The sequence below is a fragment of the Lytechinus pictus genome, chromosome 8 (assembly GCF_037042905.1).
Source record: "Lytechinus pictus isolate F3 Inbred chromosome 8, Lp3.0, whole genome shotgun sequence".
In the NCBI taxonomy this organism is placed as follows: domain Eukaryota; kingdom Metazoa; phylum Echinodermata; class Echinoidea; order Temnopleuroida; family Toxopneustidae; genus Lytechinus; species Lytechinus pictus.
The window spans coordinates 23,158,893-23,171,338 of NC_087252.1; the positions used below are offsets into that span (position 1 = coordinate 23,158,893).

Here is a 12,446-nt window from a genome sequence, read left to right on the forward strand (position 1 = left end):
AATGACAGAGGTATACATGGTCAGTCTTAAACCCCCATGCGAAAAAATCAAATATTCCCTCCATGCATACAGTAGATTAATTAAGAAAGGTTCTGAGAAGAAAATTGGAATTATATTAATGTTTGACTAATGGAAAGGGTAACATTTTTAAATGATACTTTGGATCTTCTGCACAAAATTGTTAACACTTGAGCTGGTATTTCTTATTTTTTCCTGGACTTATATGCACGGCCTTCTCATTTCAAATCGCTCTTCTAATATTCAAATTTGAAGCACACTTTGGATCCCAAGTATTATACTTAATTCATTAAAGGGGAAATTCATACTGACATAAAGTTTATTGTAGAAATAGCAGACAATAATCAAAATGATATTGGTGAGGCTATTAGAATTTTACATTTTAACGGTGACGTCATTTCCGAGCACTTTTTTCCACATATGGTGTAATAAAAAATATCTCACTATATTCTGATCATAATTTTACACACACCGCGGACTATCGGACATGCGGACTAACGGACCCGCGGACTATTGGACCCGCGGACTATCGGGCTGTAACCTAATTTATACAGGAAATCTGCATAAACCATGGACTCAACCATGGATTTTCAAAACCACCTTTGTGAATTTGGGCCCATATTTGGTGCAACAAATGATACGATCCTCCACCACAGATAATTATAAAAACATGATAAAATATTCAAAACAGATGCACAGAATAATATACTAGTAGTACTGATCTAGAATACAGCTACTTATAAGTAACATGAAAAAAAAGTATGAACATAATATCCATACAGTGACATCTGGCTATTAAAATACCTTGAATATAACATGGACCTACCGAGGGTGATAACACTTCTGCGTGAAGGAATTTATGAAATTGTACCAAGGTAGAGTAATACATTGTAGGTCCATGAATATACAGCCTGTATTTGAAGAATTGATATAGGCATACATTCCAAACAATTACAATTGGATAATATATTCATACAAATTTTCCCTTTACACACACACACACACACACCCTCACCCTGCACACACCTTAATAAAAAATGTATATTCTATCTGTTACCTAAAAACTTATCATAAGAAATATATGGAGGCACATTGGTATTATAATGCAGTGAGAAAGATAAATGATTGTCATAACAATATGGTGTCATTTTTTAACTTAATATTTTGCTTTTTTATATGAAAGACATGTATTTAAACAGAATAATAATGGGAGAATGGCTTCTTGGTTGTTATTTCGTTCTAATTTTATCATCATTATTTCTTTTGAGGGGAGGGGGGGGGGCTCATTTCAGAAATGGTCTGTTCAAAAGCCAACTTAAAGTTCAAGTCCACCTCAGAAAAATGTTGATCTGAATCAACAAAGAACCATATAATGTTAAACAATTGTGATTCCACATGTTCAGTGAGAAATAAAACTTTGTTTCACATGACAATTATGAGGAGAAAATTAAAACATTTCATATTTCATATAATAAAATATAAAAGAAAAAGTGAGTGAGTGATGTCATCAGTTCCCTCATTTGCATACCGACCGGGATGTGCATATAGCTATTATGTGAAAATAAGGGAAACTTTGAAATGTCGTAACTTTCTTATTTTACATGCGATTTTGATGAAATTTTCAGTGTTATGCTTGTTAGATTTTTCTCTTTTTATTCGAATCAGCTTTTTGTTGGGGTGGACTTGTCCTTTAAGATGAAAAAAAAATAATGATGGTAACAAAATTGATACATAACTCTTGGTTCATTTTTGTGTATACTCATGTGTCATGTATTTTCTGATATCTTCGCAAAATATAACTATCAAGAAAGGTGAAAGGGTGGGGGGGGGGGGTGGATTTTATCAGATGGAGGGCTCCCAGACCCCACTGTTAGTCCAGTACTTCCAAAGGCAATGGGATCAATTGGTTCCAGGACTTGTTTTATAAAGAGTTCCAAGATTTGCCATTGGGTCAAATAGTATAACACAGATCAGCAGCCAATGAAAATACAATAATGGCAAAGTTGCCATACTTGTAGTTGTAACTCTTTGTAAAACAGGTCCTGAGACAGTTATAATCATCTTCCCCACCCGCAAAGTAGGGACAGTGATTTTACATCACACTGGTAAATCAAAAAAGAAAATTTGTTTGGTTGTTTACATTTTGTGCAAAAATTCACTGCATTTGCCTTTTCAAAATGGAATTCATGTTTCTGCTGTTTTCTTTTCCTATGACAAAAGAGAATTTCCATTTGAGGTTAGGTTTGAAATGGAATTTAAAGATTATCTGAAATGGTTAAGGGCCATTCATTTAAATGGAAAGTCACTGTCTGAATTACAATCAGGCATCACAGTACCTGTAGTCCTGGATTCTATATTTTCCGTCAGTTCCAAGAGAAAAGTCCTGGATTGCAAATTCCTGGAGATGATAAAGATGAAAGCAGCGGGGACAGAAGGGGAGGAAAATAAGAAGAGAAAATGAAAGATAAATAAAAAAAAAATGATTTGAATTAAAATGAACTGAAATGAAGAGACACTAGTGTAGGGAATGCCAAGCCCTCTGTCTCAAAAAATCAGTGATTTTACTGGAAATACTTTCTTTTATCTTTAAGCATTATGCAATCTTAACATCGGATGCACTACAAATGGTGTCTTCATCTCAGAAATTGAAGCAATTGAAATTTGGCAAGGTAATGAAAACAATAAAATCACTGTTTATATAATTTGTCAATGTTTTGATGAAATCATACTACATATAGATTTTTTTTTCCATTTTGACTTCTACAGCTGTTACATCCAGAATTGCTTTCAAACTATGTAACTGGGTAATAAATGGTAATGGTTGCCAATTTGAGTGCAAAAGCTACCAATTTGAGGAGTTGGTTGAAAACTTTAAACCTTACAAAAGTTCAATCAATCATATCATTAGCTGCGTAACTGGGTATTGCCAATTTGAGGAGAATAGGTTGAATACTTTAAGCCTTAGAAAAGTCCAATCAATTATATAGCTATGTATTAACTGGGTAATGAATGATATACGTTGCCAATTTGAGAAAAATTAAGGCTGCCCATTTGAGGAGAACAGTTGTATCATCATACCATAAACTATGGGCAACTGATTTCATCTGAACCATCAAAACAATCAAGATATCCGTCGCACTCATAAAAGTCAGGGATGCAGTCTCCGTCATCGCATGTAAACTCATTACTGGCACATATTGGCGCTGGAAAGTATTAAGCAAAAAAAAAGATGGGATAAATTTCATTTCAATTTTTCTGCTATAGATTTCACAAAGGTCAGTGTACATAAAGGCATACATGTATAAGAAATACTCAATACAAGCATATAACACATATTATGACAATTATGTTCTCATAACACACTTTATATTGCAAATGCAATGAAAAAATACTAGCTAGCCCATAAAACACTGTCTATGTATGTTTCATGGGCTGCTCGGGGTATAAACTGGATTTTCATTTTTTTAAATCCCTATTATATCATAAACAAATCCAGATAATCACAGGATGATGTTCTAGAGATGAATTATTTATCAATATGAAAAATGAAATTTACTTTCTTTTTATACTATTTTGAAAAATAATGGCCATCTTTTTTAATTTGAAATATACAACAATACAGGACGCTATTTGAAAAACAATCATTGGATTGAAGAATGTTTTTATTTACAACTATGACATTTGCGAATTATTTGCTTCAAATTTATACACAATCATTGAGGCATGTTTATGAATAAATACAGCGTTAAGAACCCACTGCACTAGCTATTCGTAAAAGAGTTAGGGGAAACCTCAGTGTAGGGGCCCACCTGCACTCCCCCAATCAGTTACATCGGGAGAAGAGACCTGCATATTGACTCATTCCACGTTTTGCCTCCAAGGCACAGGTGATTTCAAACAGATAATAATGATAATGAAAAATAAATATAACTTTTTTGGCCATGCTCGTGGCCTTTCGACCTGTCTCTCCCAGCCCTGCTAATGGCCTTTTGAAATAGAAAGGTTAATTACCTTCTACCACTGATAGTTGTATCTGGAAGCCATGGGCTTGGCCGTAGTATCCTGTATAGAGAGTAATGGCCATTGTATTGCCACTAGATATAATCTCAGACTGAGCATCGGTCAAACTCCTTCCATACGTGTAGCCAAGTGCTGTGATGAAATCGCTGGTTACCGGATGGACCTCGTGATCGTTCGTGAAGAGGAGAAACGTCGAGTAGCTGACATTGAAATCTAATATCTGCGCCAACACAGCCATTCCTTCTGGCGCGGTGACGAGCGTCACCGTAACATCGTTCGGGGGGTAGTCTCCGGGATAGTTGGGAGATGTGATGATGATAGGATCATTGGTCAAGGTATAACTCACTGAAAAGAATAATGTTATAAAAAAGATTTAACTTGGAATTTATTATACAATATTCATTATTACCCGTATCAGGCACCTGAGCTGGTCCTCTACAGAAACCATTTTGCCCTACATTTTCTGAATATCTGGAAGAGATAGGTATAATGTTTTTATTTTTCTCAATCTCAATGCGTGTATTTACTTTGCATGCAGAGACAATGCAAATATACCTTTGTATTTTCCTGGTCTCACATCCGGGCATTTGAGGATGCATATGAAGAGATTCATATTGATCCACGCACCAACAATATACGTCAAAATAAAGACAACGTTCGATCCGGGGCTTGCAAGTACATCATAATGGCAAAGTGCAGAGCCCAGACCCTGATATCAACATGACACAATAGAACTCTATTTTTAAAAGAAATATCACCATTATCATGATTTTGGCTCTAGATATCTGATTTGGATGATATTAATATTATTGACTGGCTCTTCTTTCGGGGAACATCAAATATATTGCCCACGTCTAAAGACTCGGGTCACTATTATTTAAGTATACTCCCTCTCCCCCACATATTTGGGCAGCTTTATCTCAATACATCATCCAATGATATATTGCTCCATACACACAGTACAAAAAACAAGATGGATAGATCATGTTTTTTTTCAGTTAAAGACCAAAGCTTTGGAATCAACTACCTATCCAATTATGCCAACTTTCATCAACTGAAACATTCAAGTCCTAACAGAAAACCTTCCCCCCCTCTCATTAATGATTTAACAGTTTACTACATTCAGGAATATTAAATCTAAAATATTTTATTCTTTTCAATTATTGTCCTTTTGAAGATTCACTTTCTTCAAGTGTCCATGATATGGAAAGGTGGAATTGTTCACCATAAAGTAGGCACTATTTTTATCATCATCATTATTGTTATTAGTGTTGTTATCGTTATTTTTATTATTTTTGTAATTATTATCATCATCATCATCATCATCATCATCATCATTATCATTTTCGTTATCATTACTAATTTTATTATAATTATTATCAGAAAGTCAAAAGAGGCCTAAGCTTTCGATCCTAGCAGAATGTTCATCGGAGGCAAAATGACAAACATATAAAGTAGAACAACCATAATATAGACCACGGACAAGCTGCAGCAACACTAGAAACAAGGAGACAAAAGGGGCATTAGTGAGTAGAGAAGACCAATCAGGTTAGTGAAGGGGATGAAAGAAAAGGAGTAGGCAGACACAAAGGGAAGTTAGTGTAAGTAAGGCCAAAGAAAGTCCTCAAGCCAAGAGGGATTAGGGTAATGAGGCAGGCAACATCAAACAGGATCTGGAACAAAACAGTGATAGAGGGTATGAGAAAGAGATGAATACCAATAATTATTATTGTGGAATTATGCAAAAATACATAAATGGATAGCACTTTTACGAAGTGCATATTCACTGATTCTTTGAAAACAAACCAGGCACTAGTTTTTTTTTACTGGTGCTTGAAAACATTATCAGCAGTGTTTGTCAGATCAAGGCTGCCATACACAAAATACGGACAGCATTTCACAGGGAAAGTTCACCCTGAAGAAAAGTTTGTTGTTGATGGGTAAGCTTTGTGTTGCAGGCTCCAGGAGGATGTTTCATAAAGCTGTTTGTATGAAAAGGCCGACTTTAAGAACGACTGGTGATCCTTTCTTTTGGTAAATGGTATACACCATTGGCGATGGTTTAGCATGTAAAAAAGGTTTAGCACGTAAGAAAGGTTGACCAGTCATTCTTAAAGTTGCTCTTAATTTACGAACAGCTGTATGAAACGGCCCCCCCAGGTCTTTGGTAAATCCGCACTTCAGAATACGGGTAAATGGTAGGAACGTAGTACTTACCTGTGTTGTTTACATTGGCACAAGCATCTTCATCAGAATAATCAGTGCAGTCAGGATACCCGTCACAGTAGTAACTAGCAGGGATACAATGGTCTCCGCAGGCATATTGACCAGCATCACACTCTAGGGAAATAGTAAATAATATAATACTTGTTTAATAAGGAGATTTTACTAAAATATTGACTGGTTGAACTTAAATAGGAAGATAGTATAAAAATATTGACTGCTTAAGATTTTTAAAAACAAGGAGGTAGCATTCATATATTGAGTGTTAAGAAAGGAGATATATTGACTGCTTATTTGCAGGTATACAATGGCTCATGCATTCATATTGACCATATCATGGCACTCCAGGTAGATAAAAATATGACACTTTTAATAAGGAGATAGTTTTCATACATTCACTGCATATTTGCAGGGATGCAACGGTTCACAGTAAAGCAAGTATATTGAACTGCACTGACTCAATTACCATTTTCTAAAACAAGGGACCTTGATTTTTTTCACCAATTCTTTCTTAAAATATCATAAATATTCTTATCTTCCTTTAAATAGTTTTAGATGTGGAATATAAAGCAAATAATCACCTCTTGATTTGAGGTAAAAAGACAAACTATCACTCCCTTGGCAAGCTGTACATGTATGCACATGCTACCTTTCCAAAGTGAAGCTAAAGAAAGATAGCTACATCAATATTGTCTTGAAAGTAATAGCTTAACCACCACCTTCACAACCAAGGATTCTTGGCTTAATAATGAACAAAATTTTATTGCATAAACATATGTTTTCCTTACTGCTAAAAAACAAGGTACTACCAAGTAAAATAATAACTTAAATCTTTAAACTGGTAATTACTCAATAGATTTTTTAAACAAGCACACACCTAGTTATATCAATAATGCATATAGCATTTCCATTTATTTGAATGCAGGATAACAAAGCATTGTTGATCAAATGCCTTGCTCATGGGCATAAGTGCTGCAGATCGAACCCCCGACTTTCCAAATATAGCCAGGCGCCTTTAATAGACCTTTCTGCCATGGCACCTCAACCTGAATTGAATTTTTTATACTAATGCTGTCAATTGGATGAATAGATATTGATCAAAGGGGGTTTCAAAAGAACCTATTCCCTAAATTGGATAAAATTCCCAGACACTCAGGCTCGTATTCTGAAGTCGGGTTTAACTTAAACTCAGGTTTAAGTATGGACAGCCAATTGTTACATAAATCACTGAAGGTAGAGATCTAATATTTCAGCTCATTTGGCTCTCAAATCATTCCTTATTGTGTAGGAAGTATAAATAAATGATTGTCTTCACCATCGCTGAATCAGGAAAGAGCGCAGTAAACATAAGAAAAGTACAACTTAATAAAAAATTATGACACTTTTGGCTTCCCATAATTTTAGCAGAGTTAGACCATGGTCTATTTAAGTTAAACCTGACTTCAGAATACGGGCATTAGAATCTAAGAGGTAATACTTGCCACAGCCATGCTCGTCCTCGTTAAAAAAGCAATCCGACCGACCATTGCATCTCCATGTATCATGCACACAGTAAGCAGAGGAAAAGAAATGGCATACGACCGTATTCCCTTCTACATCACAACCATCTACACAATAAAAAAGAAGAAGCAAAATTAAGAAATGAAAATTTAGAATAATGTCGAATTAAATTCGTAAACATTATAATCGCAAGAGAAAAAAAAATCTTAGGGTTTAGAAAATCTACTCCTTCTCGGGTCACCACACACGTCGTGTCCAGTGGAGGGTACAAGATCTGACTTTGAGGTTAAAAGACTCCAGATCTTCGGTTTGGCAGTCTGGTAGGAGGGGGCAGACCAAAAGGTGTAGCATCTTCTGATCCTCCCCACACTCGCAGGCAGTATCTCCATCTACATGTATGTTGTAGGTTTCAGAAAATAGCATACTTTATATATGGAATCAGAAGCAGGATATGTGAGAGGTCAGCATAATGATAATAATAATCATAATAAAATATTCATATTTTATTATTGGAAAATAGAAACTATCTGAAAATTAATTATACCAACAAATTTGCAATAATAGTTTAAAGCTACTGAAAATCATTTGCTCTGATTGGCTGACAGTAAGCTTGTTGTAGAAACTGTGCCTTTGTTTCTACTTGTATATCAAGTCTGGATGAGAAACGAGATTCAGACGTTCTAGTACAAGCCTATTTTCTCCCATCATGCCTTAGCACTGTGCTTCTCAACCTTTTTTACTCGAGGGCCACTTTAACTCTCAGATTTTTTCGAGGCCCACCTACGAAAATTTTAAGAAAATGTCAATTTTGAGGCAAAAATGTTTTGTGAAATTTGAACACAAAGCTCTGAAGCACATTCGAAACAAACAGTTTTAAAACTAATCTGCATTTGCAAATGTCCGGTAAATGGGCGACAATTAACTACATACACAATATTCATGCACATGAGGTTCACATTAAAGGAGAATGAAACCCTTGAAACCAGCTGAATCCATATCAAAGAGAAAAATCAAAGAAACATATTGTTGAAAGTTTGAGGAAGATTGAAAGAATAATAAGAAAGTTATGAGCATTTGAATATTGAGATCACTAGTGCCATGTAGATCCTCCCATTGGCAATGCGACCAAGATCTGTGATGTCACACACGTACAACTCTCTCATTACTTTAGTACTTATTTCACTAATATTCTCACTTTTATAGAGTCTATCACAAGGTGAGGTGTTCTCTTTATGAGAGGACAAGTACAGAGGTTTCACAACATTATATCATTGATGAATCGTTTGTCATATGATTAGAATGAGCAAAAAGATATGTTTTGGGGTATATTTTCAGTGTCCAAAAGGGGAGAGCCGGAGAGTTTTTCATCTGTGACATCATAGATCTTGGTCGCATCGCCAGAGAGAGGATCTCCTTAGCATTAGTGATCTCGACATTCAAATGCTCATAACTCTTCTATTGCTAGTCCTATTTTACTCAAACTTTTGTTGATCTTATTCTTTGATTTTTCTGCTTTCACAAAAGCTAACTTGCTCCAAGAGTTTAATTCTCCTTTAAAGTTAGATCGAAACCATATAGTGTGCATGATACCTAAGCGTGCTTTAGTTTTGTTTGACCCACGTAGACTGATCATACATACCATGTTCAAACAGGTCTGTGAAAAGTCTATAGTTTAATTTTCTCCTATTTTTTTCTCCTTCTTGAGCTTCTCGCGGCCCACCTGAGAGAGCTTCACGACCCACCAGAGGGCCGCAGCCAACCGTTTGAGAAGCACTGCCTTATTAGCATATTAACTGTCTATGTATCCTGTCTCCATATTGCAAATTAACCTTTTGTCTAATTAATGTTTTGTAGCAATCACACATGGAATATAATTAGAGAAAATGCAAGTAAAATATTGACACCATTTCTCTTGGGGTTGTTTGTGAATAAACTTAACTTCATCATTATACACTTTAAACTGGCTAAGCAATGAGAACTCTAAAAATCACTGTTTAAAAAGCAAACTGACATTTTCCCCTAAAACACTGATTTCATTAAGCATTTCAACTCAAGTTATTTAACAACATGAAGATGCCAATTTGAAAAGAAGAGTAGATGAATACTGACAAACCATCATTTTGGAGTCTTTGACTACAAGACTTTGACTTGTCTTTTGTTCAAAGTCTCGCTTCAAGTTTCATCAAATTTTTCATATTAAGTTTTCGCTGATATTGGGATTTGAACCCTCAACCTTGCCATTGTATGCACAAGGATTATCCCATTTTGCCAAGATAATAAATTTCTCTATTCAGTGCTGATTACCTTTAAAGGAGAATGAAACCCTTGAAACCAGCTGAATCCATATCAAAGAGAAAAATCAAAGAAACATATTGTTGAAAGTTTGAGGAAGATTGAATGAATAATAAGAAAGTTATGAGCATTTAAATATTGAGATCACTAGTGCCATGTAGATCCTCCCATCAGCAATGCGACCAAGATCTGTGATATCACACACGTACAACTCCCTCATTACTCTAGTACTTATTTCACTTATATTCTCACTTTTATAGAGTCTATCACAAGGTGAGGTGTTCTCTTTATGAGATGACAAGTACAGAGGTTTCACAACATTATACCATTGATGAATCGTTTGTCATATGATTAGAATAAGCAAAAAGAGATGTTTTGGGGTATATTTTCAGTGTCCAAATGGGAGAGTTGTACGTGTGTGACATCACAGATCTTGGTCGCATTGCCAATGGGAGGATCTCCATAGCATTAGTGATCTCGACATTCAAATGCTCATAACTCTTTTATTGCTAGTCCTATTTTACTCAAAGTTTTGTTGATCTTATTCTTTGATTTTTCTGCTTTCACAAAAGCTTACTTGCTCCAAGAGTTTCATTCTCCTTTAACCCTATAAACAAGAATGGGGGGGGGGGGGGGGGTTGATCCAACCCCCTAACATTTTTCGCGATAAATCTGTTGCTCAAATTTTTCTACCATGCCACTTGCTGACTTTTTTCTCATTAAAATCAATTAGTTTCATCTTGTAAAGAAAAAAAGTCGAAGAACAATAAAAGAAATTAAGAAAATAATTTTAAAAAATAAGAAAATATTTGTGATATTGATTTCTTTTAAAGTACATATGATCCAAATCTAAAAAGAGTCTGTGAATAAAAAAAAAATTAGGGGCCCTATTCGCTTAATTAGAGCAAATTCTAGATTTTTACGCATATTAAATTAGCAAAAAGTTTTGAAGATTATGCTATGGGTTAACAAGCATGCCAATTTTTGTCATGATCGCGCGATCGATGGCCGAGATTACTATTTCAGTTTCAATTTCAGTATAGTCCTTCCACTATTTTTAAACTCTCAAAGTTATGATGGTAATTCAACAGATACCCCCTTTCGGCCAAAGTTCATTGACCTTGGTCATGTGACCTGAAATGCGCACAGGATGTTCAGTGATACTTGATTACTCTTATGTCCAATTTTAATGAACTAGACCCATATACTTTCAAAGTTATGATGGTAATTCAACAAATACCCCCAATTTGGCCAAAGTTTATTGACCCTAAATGACCTTTGACCTTAATCATGTGACCTGAAACTTGCACAGGATGTTCAGTGATACTTGATTACTATTATGTCCAAGTTTCATGAATCAGATCCATAAACTTTCAAAGTTATGATGGTAATTCAACAGATACCCCCAATTCGGCCAAAGTTCATTGACCCTAAATGACCTGTGACCTTGGTCATGTGACATGAATCTCAGGCAGGATGTTCAGTAATACTTGATTAACCTTATGGCCAAGTTTCATGAACTAGGTCCATATACTTTCTAAGTTATGCTGTCATTTCAAAAACTTAACCTTCGGTTAAGATTTGGTGTTGACGCCGTCGCCGCCGTTGGAAAAGCGGCGCCTATAGTCTCACACTGCTATGCAGGTGAGACAAAAAAAAAACTGAAGAAAAAGTCTAAGGAAAAAAAACTGGGGAGCAGGGGCTAAATAATGACATCATCTTACATGGGTCGAAATTCCCACAATCTTGGTCTTCATCCTCTCCTCCCAAGCAATCATTTCTTCCGTTACAAAGGTCAAAGGGCTCGATGCAATTCCCATCATCACATTGGAATTCATCGCTAGGGCAAGTTGGATGCACGTAATCTGTCGGTGAAATAAGATTAAAAAACATGTTACTGAACATGTGACATAGATGGTACATAGAATCCAATGGCTACCGTCCGATAAAGGCTCGCAATCTATTTCAAAATCTTTACCTACGTTTTTAAGTGTATATGCGAATGCTCCTGCTTGCCTTGGCAATTTCATTTGGAAATATTCGCTCTGTCTCAATCTTTATTGCCAAATCAATGAAGCAGGAAAAAATTCCACAAGGGCACAGGCCGTTTTGCCGTTGAAATGCTCAACAGAGCCCTGGGGTCCGTCTTACAAAGAGTTGCGATTGATCCGATCAATCGCAACTATGGAAAGCCAGCAAAGTCAACATATAAAATGCATGTTTGTTCAAAAGATTTTCTAGTTGTGAATGTATAACCATAAATTCATTGATTTCTTGACAATTTGGTGTGTTCTCCTTTGTTTACGAAGGACATTTTGCAAATTTCCTATAGAAAAAATTATGACCCTGATGGATTACCATAGAGTTACGATTGATTGGATCAATCGTAACTC

General features: G+C 35.6%; 1 protein-coding gene across 2 annotated transcripts in view; it reads right to left on the reverse strand.

The window, feature by feature from the left end:
• Positions 1 to 212: 212 nt before the first annotated feature.
• LOC129266996 (uncharacterized) overlaps positions 213 to 12,446 on the reverse strand; it is a 125,633-nt gene continuing 113,399 nt past the window's right edge. For both annotated transcript variants that reach the window (XM_064103802.1, XM_064103803.1), the window contains 6 exons: positions 11,778 to 11,918; positions 7,743 to 7,868; positions 6,256 to 6,378; positions 4,030 to 4,383; positions 3,097 to 3,221; positions 213 to 2,416 (listed from right to left, as the gene is read on the reverse strand). In XM_064103802.1, the coding sequence (XP_063959872.1) occupies positions 3,103 to 3,221; positions 4,030 to 4,383; positions 6,256 to 6,378; positions 7,743 to 7,868; positions 11,778 to 11,918 (863 nt within the window). In that variant the 3' untranslated portion in view covers positions 213 to 2,416; positions 3,097 to 3,102. The remainder of the gene's footprint in view (positions 2,417 to 3,096; positions 3,222 to 4,029; positions 4,384 to 6,255; positions 6,379 to 7,742; positions 7,869 to 11,777; positions 11,919 to 12,446) is intronic.